The sequence below is a fragment of the Equus przewalskii genome, chromosome 2, assembly GCF_037783145.1.
Source record: "Equus przewalskii isolate Varuska chromosome 2, EquPr2, whole genome shotgun sequence".
NCBI classification, from domain to species: Eukaryota; Metazoa; Chordata; class Mammalia; order Perissodactyla; family Equidae; genus Equus; species Equus przewalskii.
Window position 1 is genome coordinate 91,844,233 of NC_091832.1, and position 27,383 is coordinate 91,871,615.

Here is a 27,383-nt window from a genome sequence, read left to right on the forward strand (position 1 = left end):
ACAGCTATAAACTTACTTGTAACTATTCCCTTACCTCCTCTTAGTTTCTGAGAAAAGGTATCTTTTCCAAGGCCCACCTTTTGTATCTCCTTTGGGACCTGGCTCCATAAATTTTTTCCCTCCTTCTCTACAGGTTCCTTTCACTCAAGTTACAGTCTTGCTCAAATCTCTCAAATATCATGACCCCTCTTTTTCCACTTTTTCTCCTTCTGCTTTCTGCCCTCCATCTCGTTGAAAGCTTTTTAAAAAATTGGCATTCTCTTGAAATCTCTCTGTCTTCACCTTCCATTCACTGTCCAACTCATTTCCTGGCTTCAATTCCCACTACTCTGTGGAAAGCAGTTTTGTTAAGTTGATGAAGGACTTCCTAATCGCAAAATCTAATAAACATTAGAATTCGTGAGTTTATAATAGTTTTCAGTAATGGTAATGTTTTCCCTCATTTTACTCAGAAGGAGTTACTCTGTGGCCTAAAGTATAACATTGTAGTTGGGGTGAATGGTAAGTGGAGATGGACCCTATTTTCTTGGTTTCTAATTATAATACTTTAGCAAGACAGACTGACAATCTCTAATAATCAACACATCTATAACCTACAGCTCTTGGCCACTTTACTACTTGCATCTTATCCACTGGAGTGGTTTCTTTCGCAGGACACTGTATTTCACTTAAGGGTATACAGGGATGGTAGTTTCTAATTCATGGAACTGGCAAATGATCTTACACACTTATCTTCACCATCTTAAAGATCCACTTTCCCATTGTAAAAGGAATTCCAAATGCCAGCATAACCAGGAGTTACGGAAAAGAAAAGTTTGAAACATAAAGCAGTGTCAGAATAAAGTATGTTGTATGTAACAAAAGGGATAAACAAATACTGACTAAAAATGCAGTTTAGAAAATACCCATTTTTTTACTTCAACAATTCTTTCTTCTAAGGAAGTTCTAAATAGCACAAGGCATTTAACTTCGGTAATAGCTCTCTAGTTGAAATAATGGGATCCAGGAACATAGAGTGGTTTAGTTTGCCTTGAAATGAAAAACCTGGGTTCAAGTTCCTGCTCTGACATCTACAGTTCTGTGACCTTGAACATCCAGCTAATAATGGGAGGAGTGACACAGGGAAAGACACACACGGCTTCTTTGACCTGGCCTTCTACTACTGGCTGGGTGCCCTGTAGCAAGTTGTTTAACATCTCTGTAAAGAAGGGATAGCACCTACAGAGGAGCACTTTGGAAATTACGAAGGTAACAATGTTTAGATATTACTGAGCCTCTTTTCCTCCTGAAAAATTATGTTACACATCCTGGTAATGCTCCCTCCTGCTTTTCATTCTCTCACTATTCTTGATAAATCAGTAAAAGTGCCCTTGACCTTTTGGGAGAATATAGAAACAAAAGCAGCATTTGTTTCAATTGTAGATTCTCTACTTTCTGAGTGAATTAGTATTATCCAGTATTTTTTGTCCACCTACTTTTTCAGTGAGGAATAAAAAATTAAATTGTTTTACTTTTTTAACTTTAAAAAGGTATCCCATATAGACCCAAAATTAACAAAAACACCAAATCTTAATATTTTGCCACATTATCTCAAACATGTTTTTTAAGAAATAAAAATTAATAGGCCACCTATGTGCCTCTCCCTCCTCTAAAGAGAACCACTGGCCTGAATTTTGTGTCTGTAATTCTCAAGCTGTTTTCAAACTTTTACTTTATGTGAATATATCCATAAACCATACTTAGTGTTGTTTTACATTTTTAAAAAATTTATGTACAAGAAATACGATATGATGCCATTTAACTTGCTTTTTTTTGATCACCACTGTTTGGGAGGGTAATCCTTGATTCACTTAATGCTAGTTTATTTGTTCTAACTGTATAGCATTCCATTAAATGAACATAGCACAATTTATCCATTCTTATGTTACAGACATTTTATTTCCAAATTTCATTATTATAAACAATACTGCGATGAACATTCTTTGACGTCTCTCTGGCAAATGTGTAGGAATGTTTACAGGACATATCTATATATCTATATCTATATCTATATCTATATCTATATCGCCTAGTGGGAATTGCTGGTTCATAGGATACGCACGTTTAATTTTAGTAAGTGAATATTGCCAATTGCCCTCATAATGATTATACCAATTTATACTCCCAGAGACAGTGCCTGAGGGTTCCCATGTTTTTTTCAACATCCTTGCCAACATTTGATATTCAGACTTTTAAAATGTTACCAACTTGATAGATGTGAATTATAGTATCTTGCTTTTGACCCTGTTGAGTCCAATACTAGAAAAACTTTGATTCCTCAACACCATTATCTTCTCCTTTCCTAGCTTTTTGACTATTTCTTGGTCTCTTTTGCTAGCTTCTCCTCCTCTACCTCCTTCTCTTGGTATTTGCGAGTCATCATCTTTGTTCATTCTCTTTGAGCAGTCTTGTCCAAGCCACACCACTCACAACTCACTCTTCAAGTCATTTCTCTTCTAAGTTCCAGACCCATATACCTAGCTGCCTACTACACATCTTAAGGGACTTACTTTTGTCCCATAAGCACCTAAAATTCATGTCTTAAAAAACCCTCTTTTCTCCTCAGTCTCTTCTTCCTAATTCTTACTCTCTTAATCACACAAAGACAGTTTTAGACCAAAACTCTGGACATCATTGTTAACTTTAACTTCCCTGTGCACTGCCCTCCTCCCTCCAACAGAGTCAGCTGATCTAGGTCCTACCTTCTTAACATCTCATGAATCCCTGCTCTCCTCTCCATACTTACTGTGGTTGTCCTTACCACTTCTTGCCAGAGGTTATATTGATCAGAAGCAAGCACTTTGGCGTTAGACATACCTGTGCTTGAAAGCAGATCTTTATCACTTACAAGCTGTGTGACCATGGGCCAATTATGATCCTCAAGTTTTCTATTAAATGGAATGATGACTGTCTCATGTGGCTTTTTCAAGGCTGAAATGAACTAACTACAATAATTGCTTACTACATTGCCTGGCACATAGTAAGAGCTCAGCGAATGATAGCCATTATTCATTAGCTCAACTTGAGTCTCCTGGTTAGTCTTGGTGCCTCCAACCTTGCTCCCCATCCACACCATCACATTGCTAAAAAAATTCTCTTAAACACTTATCATCCTCCCCTAATTCTTCAATAACTGTCCTTTGCTTACACAAAGCCAAATCTAGTCTTTTAGTGTCATCTAAGTCTCCCTCTACTCTGAGCCTCAGCTCCATTCCCTAGATTCTGTTCACACTAGTTTACATAAAGTCCCTGAATACACTACAGTCATGTGTCACTTAACGATGACGACACATTCTGAGAAAAGCATTATTAGATGACTTCATTGTTGTGGGAATATCACAGAGTGTACTTACACAGACCTAGATGGTTTAGCCTACTATACACTTAGGCTACATGGTACTAATGTCTTGGGACCACCGTCTATATGCAGTCTGTTGACCGAAATGTCGTTATGCAGCGCATGATAGTATATCTTGTTTCATGTATCTGTGCCTCTAGGCCCATGCTATCTTTTGTCTGTCTAGGCAACTCATCTTTATCTTTCCAGACTCAAGTGAACATTCTTTCTGTTAAACTTTCCTAGTCCATCCAAACAGAAATGAGTACTGACTCCTAGGGGTTTACAGATCGCTGTTGGAATCATTTCTTGATTTGTCTGTCTCCTTTACTAGCCTGTGAAAAATATGAGAGCGAGGACCATGTCATATATCCCCAATATGAAGCATAGTTCCTGGAGGTGGTAGGCATTCAATAACTACCGAGAGGAAGGAAGGACACCGGGACTGGCCTTATTTCACATCTTCTAAATAATTTTAAACAGCAGAATCAAGAAATCTGCCAAGTTCACTAACACGAGTTATAGTTTCCATGAATGTCAAAATGATGATGGAGGATGGAGGTATTACAGGTGGTTTTCTGTGTAAAAAGGCAAAATAGTGTAAAGAACTAGCACATATAAAGTACTAGGAAAAAATAAAAATTTGAGCTGCTAGTACCTAGGAAAAGACTATAAACCATTTCCTGAATATGCTGGCCCAAAGTACTGCATAGGGAAATAAAGATAATCACGTAGAGTACTGACAACTAAACAGAAAAGGACATCCTTTTGCTAATAGTACTGATATTTATAATGAATGCTTACTATGTGTCAGGCCTTGTGGGAATTATGTTATATGCAGTATGTTACTTAATCCTTCCAACAGCTACATGCACTAGGAATTCTTAGTATCTTGCCTAAGGGAGCTGAGCCAGGATTTAAACCTAGTTCTGTCTGACTTAAAATCGCGTGTTTTAACTACATCATACTATTGTTGTACCAAGCCACAATAATTTAGTATTTAGCCACAAAGATTAGAGAAGAGTACTAAAGCATAAGGAAAGCCTTCTATTCGAAAGGCTAAAACAATTAAGACCCTCCAGGTTGCAAAGGTGAGAAAATCATCCATGTCTATAAACTTGAGAATGGTGATGAACAGTGTCAACACAACCAGACTCATTTATCAAATTCTTTAACCCGTCAAGAACAAACTAGATAGAATTGAGGGTTAGTCTCTAAAACAATCCTTATTGTATTAAAGAAAAATATTAGAATGGACAGATTAGGGAGATCTATACAGAATGTTATTTCAACAGATCTCATAAAGCAGGTTTTAGTTTGAAATATGATTTTGTAGCATGTAAATCTCCTTTCCAGATTCTTTATTAACAGGCCAACATGTAGCTTCGGGTTGTCCTAAAAATCACGGTTCCTTTCACATGTGAGATTTGTAACAGCAATTCACTCGTTTATGGAAAATGCAGTCTTTGGGGGAGAAAAAAACATATACTTGATTGGGGGTTAGGTGCGCATGCATTTTCAGGGAGTCGTATCTACCACCTATACTTGTTTAAAAGCCTGCCACACTGTGCTTTGCTTTGGTACTCATCCACTCAAAAACTCAAGCATCTGCTATGGCAATTATGTTTTAAAAGTTGCCTCAATGGAGACAAGTTACCATGACATCTAATAAAACTAGGAAGAGGTGGTTCTTTTTCTTTGAATCCCAGCATCTAAGGTAGTCTAGTTTAGCAGCATGATTAAAGTAGAGAAAAGCATGGACTTAAAAATAACCAGAAAGCTCTTGACAGAAACTTCAGATACAAGTTCTTCCCCTCAATGTAAGATGGGGTAAACTTTTTTTACTTATGTAGTTGCTTGCCCCTCTCTTTGAGGGAAAAAACCCCAATATTATAAAATATTTAAAACTTCTTCCTCATCAAGGACAGTGGTTCTCAACTTTGGATGCACCTTAAAGTCACCAGGGTAGTCTTTGAAAAAAAGAAAGGACAGGACCAATGCCCAGGCCTGACTCTTGATCATTTAAAGTAGAATCTTTGCAGGTGGGCCTGGGCATTGAGGTTTGCGTGTTATTTAAATAGTTCCCCTGGGTTTCTAATATACAAACAGGGTTGAGTTTATGACTTGAAAGGAGTCAATTTTGCCTATCCTAAGTAGAGAAGGTTAACTGTGGACCACAGCTATTCATTGCGATAAACACTGACTGTAGGTCAAGTGTCTAGAAATAATCATTACAGATTCCTATCTAGTGTCTCCTTTGATTAAAAGTGGAGATACTAGGCTGTAGAAAACACAGCTTGCCAGGTAGGCGGTGTGTGTTACCAGCCCCTTCATACTGTTTGATGAAAAACTACTACTGAGTGACAATCTTTGTAGTAACTTACTTCCACTGGATATGATGTTACCTGGGTGGCTGGTTGCTAAAGACATGAAGGATGAGTAGAGTCACTGGCAACTAAAGCCACAATGAAGAGGCAACTGAGAAAGTGAGAGGATGGTCCTCCAGTCATCTGCTTCCTACAAAGCCCGTCACAACCATTCCTCTGACAAACTACAGAAAAGAATCCAAAAACTAGATGTAAGAAATCCATTCAACATATTTAAAATATAATGGATCTGTGCTATTTTGAGGAAATTCCCTCTCAGAACAGGAACAAGACAAGGGTGCCCACTTTCACCACTCTTATTCAACATCGTACTGGAGGTTTTGGCCAGAGCAATTCGGCAGGAAAAAGAAATAAAAGGAATCCAAATAGGCAACAAAGAAGTAAAACTCTCGCTGTTTGCAGACGACATGATCTTATATATAGAAAACCCCAAAGAATCCATAGAAAAACTATTAGAAACAATCAACAACTACAGCAAAGTTGCAGGGTTTAAATCAACATACATAAATCAGTAGTATTTCTATATGCTAACAATGAACTAACAGAAAAAGATCTTAAGAACTCAATCCCATTCACGATCCCAACAAAAAGAATAAAATACCTTGGGATAAATTTAACCAAGGAAGTGAAAGATCTATACAACGAAAACTACAAGACCTTCTTGAAAGAAATTGACGACAACATAAAGAGATGGAAAGACATTCCATGCACATGGATTGGAAGAATAAACATAGTTAAAATGTCCATACTACCTAAAGCAATCTACAGATTCAACGTTATCCCAATCAGAATTCCAATGTCATTCTTTACAGAAATTGAACAAAGAATCCTAAAATTCATATGGGGCAACAAAAGACCCCGAATTGCTAAAGCAATCCTGAGAAAGAAGAACAAAGCTGGTGGCATCACAATCCCTGACTTCAAAACATACTACAAAGCTACAGTAATCAAAACAGCATGGTACTGGTACAAAAACAGGTGCACAGACCAATGGAACAGAATTGAAAGCCCAGAAATAAAACCACACATCTATGGACAGCTAATCTTTGACAAAGGAGCTGAGGGCCTACAATGGAGGAAAGAAAGTCTCTTCAACAAATGGTGCTGGGTAAACTGGACAGCCACATGTAAAAGAATGAACATCAACCATTCTTTTTCACCATTTACTAAAATAAACTCAAAATGGATCAAAGACCTAAAGATTAGGCCTGAAACAATAATTCTAGAAGACAATATCGGCAGTACACTCTTTTGACATCAGCTTCAAAAGAATCTTTTCGGACACCATAACCCCTCACATGAGGGAAACAATAGAAAGAATAAACAAATGGGACTTCATCAGACTAAAGAGCTTCTTCAAGGCAAGGGAAAACAGGATTGAAACAAAAAAAAACAGCCCACTAATTGGGAAAAAATATTCACAAGTTATTTATCTGACAATGGGTTAATCTCCATAATATACAAAGAACTCACACAACTCAACAATAAAAAATCAAACAACCCAATTACAAAATGGGCAGGGGGCATGAACAGACATTTCTCCAAAGAAGATATACGGATGGCCAATAGACACATGAAAAGATGCTCATCATCACTAATCATCAGGGAAATGCAAATCAAAACTACACTAAGATATCACCTTACACCTGTTAGAATGGCAAAAATATCCAAAACCAAGAGTGACAAATGTTGGAGAGGCTGTGGAGAAAGGAGAACCCTCATACACTTTTGGTGGGAATGCAAACTGGTGCAGCCACTATGGAAAACAGTATGGAGATTCCTCAAAAAGTTAAGAATAGACATACCTTATGACCCAGCCATCCCACTACTGGGTATCCATCCTAAGAACCTGAAATCAGCAATTCCAAAAGTTCCATGCACCCCTATGTTCATCGCAGCATTATTCACGATAGCCAAGTCATGGAACCAACCTAAGTGCCCAGCAACTGATGATTGGATAAAGAAGATGTGGTGTATATATATATATATATATATATATATATATATATATATACACACACACACACACACACACACAATGGAATACTACTCAGCCATAAAAAAGGACAAAGTCGTCCCATTCACAACAACATGGATAGACCTTGAGGGTATTATGTTGAGTGAAATAAGCCAGACAGAGAAAGACGAACTCTGTATGACTCCACTCATAGGTGATAGTTAACATATGGACAAAGAGAACTGATCGGTGGTTGCCAGGGGAAAGGGGGGTGGGGGGAGGGCACTAGGGGTGAAGTGGTGTACCTACAACATGACTAATAATGATGTACAACTGTAATTTTACAAGGATGTTAACTTTCATAACCTTAATTTAAAAAAAAGGAAAAAATGGAAAAGAAAAAAAAGAAATCCATTCAACATATTTAAAATATAATGGATCTGTGCTATTTTGAGGAAATTCCTTAAGACCAACAGAGAAGGACAAGGGGCAAATATAGGGAGTACTCTAAGTCAACAGATAAGGGATAAAAAATTTGTGACCTGAAAATTAATAGTACTTTATTGCTATTTTCTACAATCTGTAGGGCAATATTAATATTCACAGCAAATTTAACAAATATTTGAATATCTACTATGTACTCTCCTAGTCACTATAGCTTTATACTAAAATGTACCCAGTGTAAATCCTTAAGATTTCATATATCACATTAGAAATGGATTTACATGAGTCTGAACCAAAGCATTAATCATTTAACTTCATATTATAATTAGACATTTCTCCAAACAAAAAGCATCCTAGCAGTTGAGTGAAAAATGTTATGTGAAATGGAATGCTTGAAATAAGAACTGGGCTCTGGGAATAAAACTTTTAAGTTATTTTAAAAATTACAAGTGAAGTGGTTGGCTTATGCTTAGGTCCTTTTCAATGAAGATCTGAGCAAATAATGTCAACAGTACACCACCAGCTGAATGTTTCTGAATACTTCTATTACTGTCCTAATAGACAGAAGGGACTAATTAGTATCTAGTATTCCAAAGTTCAGAATTTAAAGGGGAAGAATCTGGGAGATAGGTTTGTTATCTACTTCTTTAAATGGCCCCCTTTTCATTTTAAAGATATCAACCAGCATTAGGACAACTTGAAGGCAAATTAGTTCAAAAGAAAGATGAGGTGGTAGCTAATTTAGTTATTCATTATTAATGAAGAAACACCAGAGTTTTCGGAGAACACTTTAGAAAAGCCAGTTCCTATGCCAGTTGTGATGCGCCATCAAGCATTAGACAGCGGACTCAATAAACTGGTAGATCAAAGTAAAGAAGTGGTAAGTTTATAGAAGCTCACTGTTGGGCAACTACGGTAGATTGGAAAGACAGCCGTAGAACAGTACAGAGAGGCTTCTTGTTTGTTAGACAACGCACAGGTAACTAAACCTAGAAGGTAAAGGTAATTAGCTGAAAGCAAGCCACGGGATCCAGGACATATTCCAAAAATCTCTTCATTCCAATCTTGTTTCTAAATGAGAAGATAATTTGTACTTATTGAGGTCAAGCTGAAGATGTAGCAATAGCAGAAATCTTTATATCACATATAAGAAAATTTCCATCATATATTCATCACCACCAATCTTTCTCCAGTTAGGAAGAATTGTACCACTTGTATGAATTAATACAGACCCTTAAAATAGACACAAAGAAAGGCCTGATAAGAAAATGTAAGAACTACATTATAGTCTTGTTAGATTGCCAAGTATCAACTTTACTTTTGCTACAAGCAGCCTTGAAACAAAGTCTATATTGTTTTTGGCACACATAACTCTGTAAAGAGCACTGAATATTAAGATTCCAAGCTTGTCTATGTTTGACAATTTAGTAAAAGTTCTCATTTAAATACTACCAATTTTTTCTTTCTTCTGGCTACAGTCCCAAGATGGCATTGCTTCAAAGGCAACTGGATAAACAAAGGCTGGAAACTTTTAGACCCTCTTTCCTATTACATACTGCTCCCTTTCCTTCTGCCCATTTTTATGACACCATGAGAAGGGGGCATGTTCTGACGGAGGTAGCAGTGTTAAATAGGCTGTATAACTCACAGTATGTAACCAACAATCCTGCTTTATCGAAGTAAGTGCATTCTTTTCTCCAAAACCTCCTGCACACTATCAATACTTTTATTTCAACATCCATCTTGTAGACTGCATACTGAAATGCGAAAAGTGCAATTCAATAAATAACCTTTTCCAAAAATGTTTTATTGCTGCAAGTTGTGAGATTTCCAACCATTAAAATTGGAACAAAACTTAAGCTTTCAGCTCCCTATGTAATGCAACACAGCCATTCATTCCATGGGGTTTTGTTTTCAATTTAGGTTTAGCAGTGGATTCAGCAAAGTTTAGATGATAGCAGAATGGTATCAAGAAACTTTGCAACCTGAAGTGGAGCATGAGCTAGAACAGAAAGACTACCTTCCATCCATCCGAAAGGTCAGTCTTCCTTTGAATTCTCTTAAGAATAATTTCAAAATTTAAGGCTGGTAATCACTAAGACAAATACATACGCATCTTGTAAGAAAATCCAACACTTCACATTTTATGTTTTTCCAAACAGAAGCTACATACGGCAACTGAAGTATTCCTAGAGATTGTGCAGAAGAGACTGCCCTGAATTTATCACAGCCTACCTGAATCTAGACCACAATTTTCCGGCCTCTTCTTAATCACAGCTTTAATTCCACAGCTCTAATAGCAATAAAATTATTGCTATTGTGAAAAACAAGGGCCTGATAAAACCCACAGAACAACTACTCACTTATATTGGGACTATTTTTAGTCATGCTATTATAGATCACACTGTATTTTTGTGCATAATAAACAGACACAGGAAAACGCTGAAAATGTATGACTCAACTATCTAATTAAAGCTGAATAAACTAACCTAGTCAGATTTTCATTTTTAAATGAGAAATGACAAGAGTAGTAAATATAAAGAAAAACAAAAAGAACTTTACTTTCCTATGTTAATACAGGTCAATGGACCCTTTCTTCTCAAAAGGGTTGATAACACCAATTCTTAGCAATAAACATAAGGCACTTGTTTAGATTACAACATCACTGCATTTTTTTTTCCACTTGTTTTTCTAACCCTGTTTTCCCCCCACAGTATCATTTGGAATTAAGAGTGAATGAGGCAAACGTGAGATGATCCAGTTGATACTACTCAAAGTGGCACAGTACAATGTTTTAGGGGTGATGTCTGGACATAAAATGAACCCTGTCAAGGTCCTCTGACACCAGACAATGTATCCACTATCAAGTAAACCTGAAAGAAAATAAAATATTTATTCAATATTTCCAGTAAAATTGGGTTGGAATACAATATACACGTTAGGAATTTAGCTCCTCACGGTGGCATCTGCATCAAGAGTTCTGAGTACTCATGAATATTCATTCTAAGACAATCTACATCATTTGAACATTGTCAAGACAAATATATGAATTTCATTTTAATATACAGTAGAGTTTAAACATAATTCACACGTACACCCCCTATCATATGGCTGGTGCCTCCTCCAAACACCTCATTAGTGGCAGAGGTAGCACTAGTGTTCTTTCCCAACAATAAGAACTTCAGTTGCCACTCATAGGAGAAGTTGAAAAAAAAGTTATTTGTGTTTTTTTTTTTGCCATCTGTTAAGATGTTCCTGAGACAGGGCTAGTTAATAAAACATAACAAAGCACTGGAGTTCAGTTTGTACTTCTCTTTACATCACTAAATTGTTAGACTAGGATGTGGACTGCAGGTCATGTACTATGAAAGGTTGAGTTTAGCACAAGTGTTCAATCAGTAAAAGGATCAGGTTTCCTGGAAATTCCCTTTAGAATACCCTTTCTATGAACTAAAAGTACCACAAAAAGGTCAATTATATATACAATCAATTTATTTTACCTAATCGTATTTGCTCAGATCTTACAAACGCAATGAGAATACTGAGCCTGAGACTGTTCTCAATGTACAGGTTTAACATTTTAAGGCTCATTTTCTCAATGAAAACAGCAATTTTCAGTTTTGCTTTCAAATAATGGATCATGAATTACATTCATAGTACCTGCCACCATCCTAGCCCTCACTGAAATCTTAATGCAGGAGCAGCACCACACTTGCTTTCCGGAATTTCCCTGACGCCAGCACTCAGCCCATTCTACACAGCTCCCCTCTGCACTAGCCTTACAGCAAATACACTGCCTCTGGCTTGCACCTCTGTTTCCACCTGTGTATTTTCACAGAAGCCCAACACAGATTAGTTGAAATATTCACACAACTGTTTTTCAAAACAATTTATTGCATCATATTTGGTACCTTATGTTTGACAACAAAAAGGAATTACATCTGTAACTGCAGGAAAAAGAAGCTGGTCTGTTATTGAAAAAAAAAATCTTGGGCCCTTTAAAAATTACAAAGTCTTGGGCTTGCCTGAAACAACTGAGCAAGAAATATATTCTTAGAAATGTAGGGCTTCAAGTATTACAAACCTGTGACACTGTGGAAAAATTCCAGAGGTATCTAAACTGCAGCACTTTTTTTTCTGCATATCGTGAACAAGGCCTGCTGAGGTTTTAACTATTAGTCTCTTGATCAGTCATAGAATGGTAGTCAGGAGTTCTGCTCTTTTAACTTCAAGCCATGGTAGATTTTCTTTTTTCACTCTTGGGTGAAAAAATTCATGCTTGCTAATTAGTTGGTGCCACATCACAGTGCATTTGGTTCTTGCATTACAGTTTTAACAAGTTTGGCCAAACCAATGCTGAACGTTTTGCATTGTTATTTTAGTTCTTCAAGTTTTAGTTAAAATTGAGATTGTTCCAACTGGTTCCTTCAGTTAAAAACTGTGGTACAAGAACACCAAACTGATCATGTACAGTGAATTTTGGAAACACAACAAGCGTATTGAACACCCTCTAGGTTTCTTATAATTCTGCTTGGTATCTATATGTCCCAGCTTCTACAACATCAAGCATCTGTTGTAGGTTTCTCTGTAAATAGTGATTCACATTGCATACTTCCTATGGTCAGAATCAACCCCGTAACAAAATCAGTCAGATGCTAAAGCCCCAACAACTCTTTGTGCTCAGTGAAAGAATCCAGTGCTAAAACAGCATTTATGCTGTCTGAGATATAGTAAAATCTCACAAGACAAATTTAAAGTAATATTTCTGCCACACACCTGCTTTGTTAGCTGTTAACAGCCTCCAGATTTTATATAAATTAGTTTAAAAACATGGGTGGGTAGGTAGGAATAGGATAAGGTATCTTTTTTTAACCCTCAATTTTAGCAGCTTTTAATTTTTTAAGAAACTGAACCTATATCCTGTAATATGTTAGATATTTTATATATACTTTTTCAGCAGGATAAAAAAACGTAAAACACTATTTGAAGGCAACAACATTTACTCTTCTCATTCTGTGTAAGTTAGAGCAATGCAGCAGGTGCGTGACAAAAATATTATACACTAGATATGGTCCAAAGTCATTCCATTTGCTTGTTCAATGATGTTCAAATTTCATTGGCCAGTTCTTCAGTTTCTGCAGAACTATCTCCATTAACTGTGATCTTCATATCCTCTTCATATCCAGGAGGCATGAAAGCCAAAGCGTAAGGGAAAAGCTTATGACAATTTGCTCTATAAACTTCAGCAGCTTCTTTACAATCTCCTAGGCTCCCATCACACAAGGCTTCTAACACCTCCATACATGTCTAAAGAAAGAAAAAAGGTCATGTTATAACTTGGCCAAAAAAAGGTTTTACTGTGAACTTCATTAGACATTCCATTATCAACAGATTTCCAAAATAAGAGGCAAATGTACATATTTAAGATAAACAAAAGCATTTACTCCCACATATACATTTCATTAGAATTAGTTTCTTCAGAATTGCAGTGTTTATACAAAAGGACGGATATGTATAAACAGGGCTAGGACTAAGGTGGGCCAAGCAAAGTGTACAGGGTGCTACATTTAAAGAGTCAACTCACTCTCAGCAAATGTCCAACTCCAGGCGGCAACATTGCCTCAGCCTAGCCTAGCCCTGTGCATAAATGTCGAAATTTACACGCTATTGTCAATTACTACACTTAAGCCTTTAAGTTTTTTTTGGAGGCTTAGAGCCAGTTGGCAAAATTAAACATTTTTTTTCAACCTTGCATTCAAATGAAAGAGAACCTTAAGGTATGTGCAAGAAAGGAGGAAAGAAGGTCTCCAACACAAAGTGCACGTATGCAAGAAAAATGTGATCATGAAAATTGATAACTCTTTCAACCAAACCCCTACATAGTTCTGCTTTCTTTTATTCTCATGTTGACTTGCATTTCTCATGTTTTCTTTCTTCATTTTTTTGCTTGAAAACACTACATAGTTTCCAGATATATAATACCCCACAAACTTTGCCAGTCTGGAAAGGTTCTAATCTAAATGATGCATTAATTAGCATCCAACAAGTCAAATTTTTCTTTCACAGGTATTTCCTTCATTTGCTATTAAGGGACTCTATCTAACTGTCTTTCAGCAGGTGCTTTTTTATCTGGCCGATTATCATACACAGTAGCTGTCCTTCATTTTTAGTCTAAACTACAGTCTGTATTTTGCAACACACCCATATTATCTTTTTCTCTACTTAATCCTCATGTTATAGTACAAGCTATAAAATGAGCATTTTAATTTAACCCTTGGTAAATACATCTTAAATATGTCAAAATCTTCACTGAGACCACTGCTTGCTCAGAAATGCAGATATGAACTGAAATCCAAAATTTAACTATGGAATGTACATATGATTTTTCTAAAACATATTTCTCAAAAAATTATTCTAAGTAACAGATGTGAAACTAGTTACTGAATGCCAAGTAGCTTGCTGCGCATGTGCACGCACACACATAGTCCTAAATTAACTTAAGATAAGGTGAGTTTCTGACATGGATTCATAATGGTTTGGAGAATAATATACATAAATAAATTATTCTCTTGGTGGAAAGAGAAACAAAAAGTAGTCAGGTACTCTAACAGAGAGATTATGAAAAACTCTTTACCTGGAGGTTTCTGTTAGTGAGGGATTCATCAAGCGTTGTTGCCAACTCTATAGCTCGCTTCTGACTAGAAGGATCTAAATAATATACCATTTTGGCAGCTAAAGGAGAAGAAAAAAGGAAATTTGTTTTATTTCAAGGTAAAACCAGCGTCTTATCCTCGATTCATTCAAATATAAAATGCAAGGTATGTGTGCAGTGTGTGGCACTTTATTAGGAAAACGGGAACAGCCATTTTGAATCACTATTTAAAAAAAAAAATGCTGAGACAGTAGACCAGAAATAGCCTTACTGTCCAAACTAGGAGAATGATTGTAACAGAGACTATGAAGAAATACAAATATTCTAATACTTGTCTTTGTGTGGTTGGACCATGGATAGTCTTCCTCTTTCTAAAATGAGGTTGATGGGAATACTTCATTAAATACATATGTTGGGGGAGGAGGGGAAGATGGTGGGGGGTACCCAATCTTGATGGTATGAGACATAAAGCTGAATTCAGAATTTCACTAAGGCATACGAAGCTGCTCTGCTTCTTAGCCAGGTATTTTAAAAGCACACTACTAAAGCACTACCCATGTGGTCCCATCAAGTCCAGACTTTGGCTCACTAGCACAGAACCTTGCCAGATGACTCTTGCCTGTGAGATGCTTTCAGGTGTTCAGCATTGTCAAGTTTGATATCTTACATAAGCATGAGAAATGGAAGATGACAGTCACATCCAAGTGAATTTTAAGAGCACGTCGATGAGAAAAAGAAAAGAAATAGAAAGAAAGCTCCTCTTTCGTTGTATGTAATACACAGCTAAATTCAGTTATACGTGCTTCTCTGTAATGCCTATACTGAACCAGGAGAAACTACTAACCTTGATTCACAGTAATAATTTTATCTAAGAAATTTTAAAAAATTTATAGGAAGCATATTTAAGCTCCTGTTGCCATGGGACTAAAATGTGACAAATACACATTGCCTCTTCCACATGAAAACTGTGTAACCTTGTCATTGAGTCATTAAAATAAAAACAAGTTGTTTCAGAAGGCTAAGATAAGGACAAAACAAAGCGATTACCTGATAATCTGTGTGGCAATGAATCAGAATTCCTTTTCAGAAAAGTTTCATTAAAATTCTTTGGATTCGTCGCTCCAAAAAGACGATTCATTTCTTGTTTTAATACTGTTCTAACTGTATCAGGTAAATCTTTACTTTCACACACTGCTGAACAAATTAAAGACAAACTCTTATTAGAAGTTAGATACTCTGATAAAGTGTGTAGAAGTTAAATTATCTACTTGATGAGGCCAATGAAACAAAGCAATTATATACAAAGACTAAATAAGCCTATTGATAATTCAACATTTAAAGAAGAGTTTACCTATATAAATTTAAAGAGTGTGTGTTAAATAATCTATTTTCTAAAGGCACTCAAAGACATTTCATTGACTGATGATTCATTTCCAGAAAAAGAACAGAAAGAAAAATAGATGATGAAAGATGTAGTTCCACGGCCTTGTATAAGCCCCTAGGGGCTGCCTCTCTCAACTTTAAAGAGAGTCTGTAAAGCAGGGGCTTGACGGCACCTACCTGGTAAACAATGTCACAGCAAATATGTAGTGCTGAAGACAATAGAATTTTCCTCACCCTCTCCATTTTCTTCTATACCCAAGTAAGGCATTATAAAATTATCAATTAAAAAAAAAACATGGTTGACTTCATTGACCTTTATTTTCAGGGGCTATGTGAATTAAGCTATCACTATACAATAAACTCCAAGGAAGACCAAAGTATTTTCCTGTAATGAGTGCACAGTCATCGTCGTATTTCCAGGCTTTGAGATTTGGAGATGGAAAAGCTGACCCCCAACCTCTCTGGACTGAATCCTAGTTATGCTTTGTTTCAGTATTATTTTGGTATAGAGAGATAGTCTGGAGCTTTGAGCCAGACAGACCTGGGTATGGAGCTAGGCTTGGACAAATCATAACCTCTCTGAACCTATTCCTTGATTTGCAAAACTGGAGTAATATTTAACCCAGAAGGATTACAGTAAGGAAAAGCTACGTATAAAAGAGCTAATTATATAATAGGTATTTGATATACTGTAGTTACCATTTTTGTCACAGACTGAAAACATAAAAAGATTTTCCCTTATGGTTAGGAACTATGGTGGCGGCTTTCAAACTTTGACTGCAACGAAGTATTTGTATTCTCATGAATGTGTATCCTATAAAGGATAACTTATTATGTGAAGCAAAAAAGTTTCACAGAACACTCACTGATCCTTACTTTGTGTGACACATGCTGATATTTTCTACTCTATTCTATTTTAGGTTTTCAAATGCTGGTAATGACCCACTAAATTGCTTTCATTGTCTCACTAATGAGTCACTACCCTAAGTTTAAAAAACACTCAACTCTTGAGTAGTAAACATCCAACTGAAATATCCTACACATAACTAGTAACTGAATAATTGATCGATATGCCCTTAGTTGGTTAAACAGCATTTCTTCTATCATTCTACAGAATCGATTCATTCAAATAAATAAGTACTAGCTAAAGAATTTAGCTTAACCTCCATTATGGCTGTACTTTCAACTTGGTTTTGGCAATTTATCAATGTTTGTTTTTCGGGGGGGCACAGAAGCAGAGACAGAATAGGAAGAAAAGTTGCTAAAATAGGCCATAGCCAATACAATAAACATGTCAAAAACCACAGCTGGGATTCTACAAAATATGTTATTTCCATGGGCCTTGTTGGGTTTTGCCTGAAACGCTTTCGAGACACTTTATGTGCAGATGAGAAAATAACTATATAGTTTGCATCATAGTTCATTATAGGTAGAAGCTAAGCTTTTCATGTTTTTCATTAACTTCATTTAACTTGTCTTCCTCAGATTAAACAATTTCCCCAGAAAATAAACTGCTTTTAAAAAAGCCCACTTGGGGCTGGTCCTGTGGCCGAGTGGTTAAGTTTGCATGCTCCGCTTCAGTGGCCCACGGTTTCACCAGTTTGGATCCTAGGCGCAGACATGGCACCACTCGTCAGGCCATGTTGAGACGGCGGCCCACATGCCCCAACTAGAAGGACCCACAACTAAAATATACAACTATGTACTGGGGGGATTTGGGGAGAAAAAAGCCCGCTCAATTAAAAACAAATATATGAACATATATCCATGGTGTTCAGGATGCATAAATAGGAAATAAATAACTCCCAACTTCCACTAACAGCTGTTTCCAAAATCATTTTCTCACTGATTCACAAAAGGCTTGTTTACAGCCGACTCAGTTTTCTTCCCTAAATCATGTAGATTGGAAGTATAATTTCCAGGAAACTACTAATTACCCAAAAAAACAAAAAATTCTACTGCAAGTAACACTTAGAATGTCCTGTGGAATTGTGTATAATGAAATTTTACCTATGCCTTTAGGGAAAGGAGCACCCCAAATGTCACAGGTTATTAGTTAACCCTTCATTGCTAAAGACTAGTGTGTGTGGGGATCAATCTAAAAATCCTTTAAAAGTGATAAAAACCAACCAAAAAATATTGAGTTCTCAGGAAAGTAAAATATCTGACTACTTAATTACCTTCCATGGTACAACAGTAAGTCTTGTGAATCAAGGAAGAGTAACAATTGGGGGGAGAGGAATAAAACCTTTGGTAAGGGGCTTTTGGTTTGAGTGCTCTGATATCCTAAAATTAAAATAACGTTTTATTCATGCTATTAGTTTATTAGCAGATTGAATAAATTTACTAATCACCAACTGTGAAAAGTTACATTGAATAGGGGATTAGCAAAAGGAGTTTCCCTGAGTTCCCAGGCTAGCCAGCATTTTTGTTAATAATTCGAGTAAAAAAATGTTCATATTTTGTGTGAGATAATGACTATTCATTACTAGGTTATAGCACACCCCACTTAGTGATTGCCACTTAAAATGACAAAATAGATAAATGAGAGTATTAAGCACGGTCTTTTTGGGGGAAATACTTAAGTACAGAAGAAAATTATCTCCAGATAAAAGAAATGAGATTGTACAAATGAGAGAGGAAAACGATATATAAGATTCATTGTAGATTAAGGTGACCAAATAATGCTAATTTTAAAAGCATGTGAGGGAATATAAACACATAAGGAAATAATAAAACAAGTGAATACCTAAGCTCCTATCTTTTACTTTGCACTGACCAGAAATGTAATTTAAATTGCTTTAAGTCCAACGACTTAAAAAAAAAAACAACAACTCGGGGCCAGCCTCTTGGCCAAATGGTTAAGTTCACGCGCTCCACTTCAGCTCAGGGTTTCCCTGGTTCGGATCCTGGGTGCAGACATGGCACCGCTCATCAGGCCATGCTGAGGCGGCGTCCCACATAGCACAGCCAGAAGGACCTACAACTAGAATATGCAACTATGTACTGGGTGGCCTTGGGGAGAGGAAAAAGAAGAAAAAAGAAGAAGATTGGCAACAGATGTTAGCTCAGGTGTCAATCTTTAAAAAAAAATACTTAAAAAAAAACTGAAAAACTTTAAATGGGTACCAAATCATCCTCATAAAAATGGGGGATGGGAATGTCCCATATGGTAAATGACCATATATGTGGCAGATATTAATTACAATGGTAGTATAACAACATTCTGGAGTTTTGGAAGGTACCTTTAACCATGTGAAAATGAATATTCACTTTAGAGATGTTTCTACAACTGATAAAATAGATGTAGACGCATTGTCTTTTCGTCCATACTCCCCAGAAAAGTGTTATTGGTGAGGATCTCTTTGCAAAGGAGTTACTACAATATAACTTAAGGTGACAAATGTGTTCCTGAAACATTACTTCAAAGTTAAATCTTTTGAAGTACCAAATATATTAGTTAAAGGAAGGAACCTTGTGAGGTTTAACAAACATGCCCCTATTTTGTGTCTCTCCAGTTTCACAAATGCCTTTACAGTACACACCTGTTCTTAACAAAGGTAATAAGCAGTCTACCCAACTTCATAAAAGCTTTTTAAAGAGACGGTGCACCTTTAACTACAAATTATCACTGCTTTCATTCCCCAAACTTAATCAAAATAAAGATCACTTTGTGACTCTCTTCCTGACAATGATGTGAGTTGAACAGCTGGAGCAATGGGCATGGTTAACAGGGACACTCAGGAATTCTAACTTTTATGTCAGGACCATTGTGCCTTTGTTTCTCTGAAGTCCATGAACATTTTAATTTTCTGAAACAAGTGTTGCAAGAAAATAGTCATATGTTCACAATCCACACATTCATTATAAGCAAATATGCTTAAATATGCCACTTTTAAATTCATATTTCAAAGGAAAGTCTCTAATTCCATAGGATTTATATGTATTATTTTACTACCTTTCAGGAAAGAACTGGTTGTATAAAACAAAGCATGTATGTTAATTTTGAAAATAGTTTAAGTGCACTCCATCCTAACTTGAGAATGGATTAAAATTATTCTAGCCTTAATTTTCTGATTCATGATTTCAAAGATTTTTTTAATATAAAAAAGAGACTAAAAAGAAACTTCTTTGGGGGCTGGCCCCGTGCCTGAGTGGTTAAGTTCGCGCACTCCGCTGCAGGCGGCCCAGTGTTTCGTTGGTTCAAATCCTGGGCGCGGACATGGCACTGCTCATCAAACCACGCTGAGGCAGCGTCCCACATGCCACAACTAGAAGGACCCACAACGAAGAATATACATCTATGTACTGCGGGGCTTTGGTGAGAAAAAGGAAAAAAATAAAAAATCTTTACAAAAAGGAAACTTCTTTATTTTCTCTAAATACAACAATTTTTTCTTGTATTTTTATGATATGCTTATATAATTTATTACTTCAGAATTTTAAAAAATTGAGGAAAAACATTTCTATGATTCAGTTTCTATAATAGGAATCATTTTTTTTGACAAGCATAAATATAATTTAAATAAGGCTTTACTTTTTCTTAGAAATCAAAACAATATTCTTATGGAACAATTTAGCATTTTTCAAAAGAATGATTGTAATGCCTGGTTTAAATCTCATTATGTTTATATAACGTATGGGTTCATGGAGCCTAGTATTTAGCAATGAGGTAAGTAACTTAATAGTATTTCTAAATTCTACAGACTGTCCTATTTAAGATTCAATTTTTCCTTCTCCAGTCACTTAACAATCAAAACAAGAACAGAACTACTTGACTACAGGAGTCCTTTTTTCTAAACTTAAAGCTCTTGTAGGAAGAACAATAATTATGTATGTTAGCTTGAATAAGTAATTTAATCTTCTGAGATCCTAGATTTCCCAACTATAAAATGAAACATAATTAGCATAAAATTCCACCTTTCATTCTCTAAAATTCTGTAGTTCTACTTCACATTAAAACGGATGGATCTCACCGTCAAAATATTTGAAAAGTACACTGATTGTTTTACAGTTCTTTTTAACCTATATTTAATAACAAAAATTTTACGACTCAAACAATTGTGCTAAATAAGGAGATAACATCAATTTCAAAGAGATTCTTCAATTTTAGAACAATTTACTAAGAAGCTTTACATAATGAAATGATTCAAAACTTCAACTTACATGTAACTTTTTAGAAACGGAAACAAAGCTGATTCTCAAATATCCGGACTTGAATGATTCTGTCAAAATCAGGTAATGTTTCTAGTCTTAAAATAAAGACCTTCATCACAAAGAAAAGAATCCTGCTGTTTCCCCAAGCTAATTTAATACGCATTAGCGTTAAAATGATTGAGTTCATGATAAACTTATATAGATCACTTATACAGTCACTATCAACTACTGTAATCAAATACTTAAGTAACAGAAAACAAAAACATACCAGTACTAAAGAGTCGAATCATACACTCATGAAGCCAGGGATGACTAGAATCAATAGCAAATGCCCTCTTTACTGATTGGAGCATCAAAAGAAACTTCTCTATAAAAAGAAAAAGTAAGATATATTTGATCACTTGATAGAATAAGATGCCCTCCTTTGGAGGACTAAGACCTTACAAACAGAAAACTAATTCAGAGTCAATCACAACTCAACTGCGACATATGACTTAAGCACACAAATTCCTCAGATTAGCAACATTAGCTAGTACCTTCCACACAACATTCTTTAAGAAAAAAGGTTTTATGAAGTATAAAAAATTTAGATAGTATTCAACAATATTTGAACTAATGCTATATAAACAAAGAAATGAAATGTGAAGCCATTTCATTTCCTAAATTCCTTTAGTCAAAACAAAGGGATTTTCCCCACTACTTAAAAAACTTCATTGTTTATGCTTGAAACTATCTCCTTCCTTGTGTTTTGTGACATGTGAAATGATTTCCCTCCTACCTGACTATTCCTCTCCTGTCAATCCTTGGCTCCTCTTCCCCCTTGAAAGGTAGAGTATTCACCAAGGTTATATTTTCAGTCATTTTCTAATCTCTATCTATGTTACACCCCCACCCAGATCCCCCATGCTCCCCAAGTTTCAGTAGTGTTTCACCTGTTCAATGTAAATCTGCACCTGAATACTCACCATACTGCCAAGTCTCATCTATAATCACCTCTTTGTTAAGACTTCCCTAATTTGGTACCATTCCCCAAATGGCGAAATTCAAAATCTCAGGCTCCTCTAACAATTTCTTTTCCCTTACCTCCAACACTCAGAAAGCTAAAAATACTGCCACGCCCTCTGTCACCACCCATTTCACTCTAGTGCAGTGGATTCCAAACACTGGAGAGTCCTTCAGAGGTTAGAACATAGCCAAGAAGCCAACTGAATGGAATTTAGATTGCTCTTTCCCACCTGAAGCAGAACAGCTTTTATATTTTGTACTTTGGGGTTCCAGTTAAGAATATTTGTTAAAAAGGGAGAAGTACTAACTTAAAAGTTTTAAAATTACTAAACTATTTATTAAACTTATTTTCCAAATTATAACATAATTATTGCAGAAAATAGAAAATATTTTAATCAAATTCCATCAAGAGACAATCTCTGTTACCTTTTGATTTCTTCCCAGCCACTTTTCTTAATACCTTAATAGAATTAGGTAAATATCTTAATAAAAATTAAAATCAAACTATAGTTTTTCATCCTATTTTGAAACAATGTTATGAAGCAACCTTTCTCCAACATTATTAATTACTTTTGGTAAACATGATTTTTTAATGGATACTCTACAGAGATACCATTTTATTCAATCTCTTTAGTAGGAGAGAGACACTGTTTGGAGCAACAACCTTCTGTTGGATCTTACTAACCAGTTTCTCTTCCCTTCCATATGCTTTTTTTCCAATGAACCACTTGCATTACATCAATTCAGTATCATAGAATCTTCTTAGTATCTATTATATACAGTTTATGCATTCTAAACCTGGCAACTAAGACCCTTCATTGATCTTTTACCTGGCTCAGGGAATAACTTCAATATTATTTACAAACACTTGTGTTTTCTTAACGGATATTCTTCCTTTCTATGTACCTTTCCTTTTAGAAATACAGTTCATCCTTCAAGACACACCTCAAACATCACATCTTCTATTCATAACAATAGCTAATAATAGCTAAAATTTATTTAATGCTTACTGTGTACCAGGCACTATTCTAAGCTCTATATCTATTAACTAATTTTATCCACACATGTACATGGTAATTACTGTATTTACCTTACTCCTAGTTATGTATGTACATCTACTGTTGATTTTAATGTCCTGGAAGAGACAATTGCATCATTGTACCTCCCCACAACATTTTGTACATAGCAGGCATTTCTATGAGGAAGCTGCATTGGCATTTGCCAAAAAATCCTACAGCAGTGGAGGGTATCAGAGTTTGGCGACTATATCTAAGAAATACAGTGATCAATTTTATCAGGGCCACTATACTCTAATTGCCTACCTTTCCTAAAGTAAATCTCAAAGGCAAAAAGATGAGTTTCTATCTTGTTCTTCACCAAGTTCTTCAACGGTGTTAAAAATTTAATAGCTTCTTCCAATGGAGTTTCAACCTAACAAAAATAAAAGATATTATACAAATGGAAGCAAGATTTTTGGGGGATGTGAGTTTACTCTTTCTATTAAAAACACTTTAAAAAAAAAAACAAAAACCACTTACCAGTCTCCCAGAAATATACTGTCATATTTTAACCTCCTGTAATCTAAACAAAGGGGATTTTGGAACTCTAGAACTCTTCACTGGTTTTTAACCACAGAGATTACATTATCTCTGGATAGAAACTATACAAGTAAGGAAGAAGATAAAATAGAACCAGGGAAAGACAATAAGAGAAACAGGTAAGATACCCAAGGGGAAAAACTGACAGAGGAGGGATGAGAAACAGGATGGAGAGGACTAAGAAGGAACTATAGAGAACATTACAGAACGAGTGAATGCTCTTTTTAAATTCAAACTATAATCAAGCTATTAAAAAATACTACAATATCCATTCTGTGTTACTTTGTTCCACTACAAATTCTATAGACATTCAAAATTATTCAAATGCCACACTAACGGTGAGATGGCATTTGAAAAGATTTATATTTATAGAACTCTCTCTGTAACCTTTTACTAATTATATAAAAATCATATTAAATAAAAATACTAAAAAATGCTGAATCATGATAAAGATTATATAGGAGTCCTTAAAACGACTCTTCCTATTTTTCTGTAACTTTAAACGTATTTTAAAATAAAAAGTTTTTCTAGAAAAAACATCATATTAATTACCTATTTGTAAACCACTACTGGACATGTGTAAGGTCTGCCTCATAATTGTGCTATTGTTACACTCCTAGACTGAGTATTGAGAGACGACTATTCTCAGTAGACTGGGATGGTGGTGGGGAACACCACCATATTTAGCAGAAGGGCACTGAAGATCTGGGTTCTATTCACCTTCTCTCATCAGAGAGGCAATAATAATTTACCTTCAATGGAATTTGGATTTGCCATATCTGTCCAGCATGCTTCTATTAGTACAGTAATTATGGTTTCACCAACATAGATTCTGGCCAAGGAAATTATTTCACAGCATTAAAAAAAAAAGTTAAGCAACAAAGGGATGTCTGTGGGATTTATCTTGTACTAATGTGTGAAGCAGCTAGCATTATTCTGAAGGATAAACCAGAAATCAGTGTCTAGCACTGACCTAAGAGCTGTAGATACCAAGAGACGGAGAAAACAGGGGCCCTCATAAGTATGCCTTTCTCACACATTTGTAAATATTTTGCTTCTTATTCCCATGGCTGTATGTTCTACAGAGTTGGAATTTACGGTATACAGGGGAGAAATGGTTCCCAGGGAAAGGAAGAAAACTGGAAACTGAAATTGCCACCCAGCTATACCAAGCTTTTTGTGCCTCTAGGGGTACAGACTGAAATGATGGTCACTGTATTGACCAGGATAATTTACTACCAGGGAGATACAGCTGCTATTACAAACCGGAAACAACAAGGAATATAGGGAAGTTAAATCAATACAAGCATTACACTTACTGAAATCAAGTATTTGAACTTGGAAAGAGAAAAGAGAGAACTTAATTCTGTCTACAATCTTAGTAAATGAGAAGATATGCCCCCAAAGGAGATGTGGATCTGCTGTCCCCACATGTGTTGTGTGCCTCTCACAGGTAAGATTCTGTCAGGCTAAATCTAGGCATTTAAATATACATACATAACCACAATAAGCTAACTATATTCTACATTTACCTATACATAATGCAGTACAGGGTTACATATACAAAAGCATATAAAGAGGAACGAGGTTCTAAAATCAGTGCTGAAGACGAAAGAAAAAAATTGTCAAAACTACCCTTGAAAATCCCTAAAGTTGTAAAGATAGACATATAGATATAAATATGCAATATCACTAGTTTACATTATGTGTATGAAAACCATATATTTAAGTACCAAAATCACAATCATTGTAGAAAGATATTCACACTATGAGAGGCACACAAGAACTGACACAGCCTACACAAATAGCAGTCATACCTCCCCCATCTCAAACTTAGTTGGGATCATATGTTCACTGAGTGGAGTATCGGATGGAATTGCCAGCATTATGCATACTCTTTTCTCTCAAACAAAAAATTACATCCAGTCATGAAGATCTGAATTTACCTAAGTTAAACAGATGCAGAATGGGACAGTTTGAGGAGCAATTTAAGACATTTGCAAGGGCAGTTTTGATTATATGCAATATTTTCATTTATAAACTGACCTGAAATTTAATCCACATATTAAGATATGTTGTATAGGAGTATATCTCCCAATACTCTCAGCATAGAAACAAAAAATTTAAAACTATTAGAACACTATTATAAACACGGAATACTAAGGACTCATTACTCTTGATAAGAAATGTGGGTGTGTAAAACAGGGGGAAAAAATCCAGTTGAGATGAATGCTGACTGAAGGCAAGGGGTAACATAATAGGATGGATGCTGCATGAGAACTCACAAATACCAACTACTGTCTCATGCAAGGTAAGTTGGAGAAAGCAATACAGCTTCCACCAAGACTTCAGATTTATACTCAGTTACCTAACTATTAAACTCATTAACTAAACCTCTTCCTAGTTTCCTTTTCTCCTTAACTGAAATTCCTGCTAACTTAATAATGCTTTTATTTTATTTTATATATGTTATTGTGAACTGGTAACATTAAATTTACCATTTACCACACGGAAGAATGCTGAAATAGAGGATCACAAAATAGCCAATTACAGATTGCAGATCCAGACTTGGCAGGCAGCTTTTAAAAGAGCCTAAAATGCCTCTCCTGGTTATGATGGCTTGGTGTAATTTGGCACTGCCACCACTTTGGGGATACGGGTAGGTGTGGATGCCATTAGATGGGGGCATCTAGGAAAAGAGGGGTGTTATGTGCCTAACACATAAGAATAGTATACACTAAAGAGCAATCCATGAAACTGGGTGCCTTCCACTAGGCTCCTTCCAAATAAAGCACTCAGAAGCACTTTCTACAGGCATTATCTTCTTCTGAGACTCTACCACCTCTAGCCACAAATGATTAGACTACAACCTAGCATCTGGCCCCAAAGCAGCCATTATAAGCTGGACACAAGCAAAACCTAATAGAGTCTATAGGGATGCCTGGTTCAAGAATTCTGTTCTGTAGGGGTACTCTTTCTTAGACAGCAACTAAACAATCCAAACAGATCCTCTCTTTAAGAACTATAATGCAAGACATGAAGAGTTACAAGAAAAAAGTTATTAAGGAAAGTCATGGGATAGAGAGAAAGCAAGCGGAAAGAATGATGGTGGCAGGCAGTCAGTGATAGTGATAAAAATGGCAGTAACAAAGAAAGCCAAGGCATCAAGTTGGAAGGCCCCTAAAGTTGCTATTATCCCTGAATAACTTCATGATTCTCCACTAGGCCTAAAAGGTCAATTTTCTGTGTCTCCTCACTTCCCTGTATACTCTTCCAATAAACTCCCAACAACCGTAAGAAACTATCATCTTTGTTCCTAGAAAGTACACATTTGTGGAAAAATGTCAATATATCCTCGTGAACTCCAAGTTAGATTTCTCTATGATTCTCAAATAGCAATACTGCTATGAGACATTACTGTCCA

The 27,383-nt window shown here is 35.9% G+C and overlaps 1 protein-coding gene and 1 long non-coding RNA gene across 3 annotated transcripts in view; one reads left to right on the plus strand and one right to left on the minus strand.

The window, feature by feature from the left end:
* Nucleotides 1–1,117: 1,117 nt before the first annotated feature.
* LOC103549000 (uncharacterized) lies at nt 1,118–10,652 on the plus strand. Its single transcript, XR_011537779.1, has 3 exons — nt 1,118–1,248; nt 10,088–10,202; nt 10,327–10,652. It is a non-coding gene; the product is annotated as an uncharacterized lncRNA (long non-coding RNA).
* A 380-nt stretch (nt 10,653–11,032) lies between these two features.
* The window catches only part of NAA15 (N-alpha-acetyltransferase 15, NatA auxiliary subunit), a 79,114-nt gene continuing 62,763 nt past the window's right edge, over nt 11,033–27,383 (minus strand). The window contains exons 16-20 of one of the 2 annotated variants that reach the window (XM_008517015.2): nt 23,684–23,792; nt 21,625–21,723; nt 15,864–16,007; nt 14,799–14,896; nt 11,033–13,471 (exon numbers count right to left, since the gene is read on the minus strand). In XM_008517015.2, the coding sequence (XP_008515237.1) occupies nt 13,271–13,471; nt 14,799–14,896; nt 15,864–16,007; nt 21,625–21,723; nt 23,684–23,792 (651 nt within the window). In that variant the 3' untranslated portion in view covers nt 11,033–13,270. Of the gene's footprint in view, nt 13,472–14,798; nt 14,897–15,863; nt 16,011–21,624; nt 21,724–23,683; nt 23,793–27,383 lie in introns of both variants that reach the window. The other variant, XM_008517014.2, reaches the window with a different exon arrangement.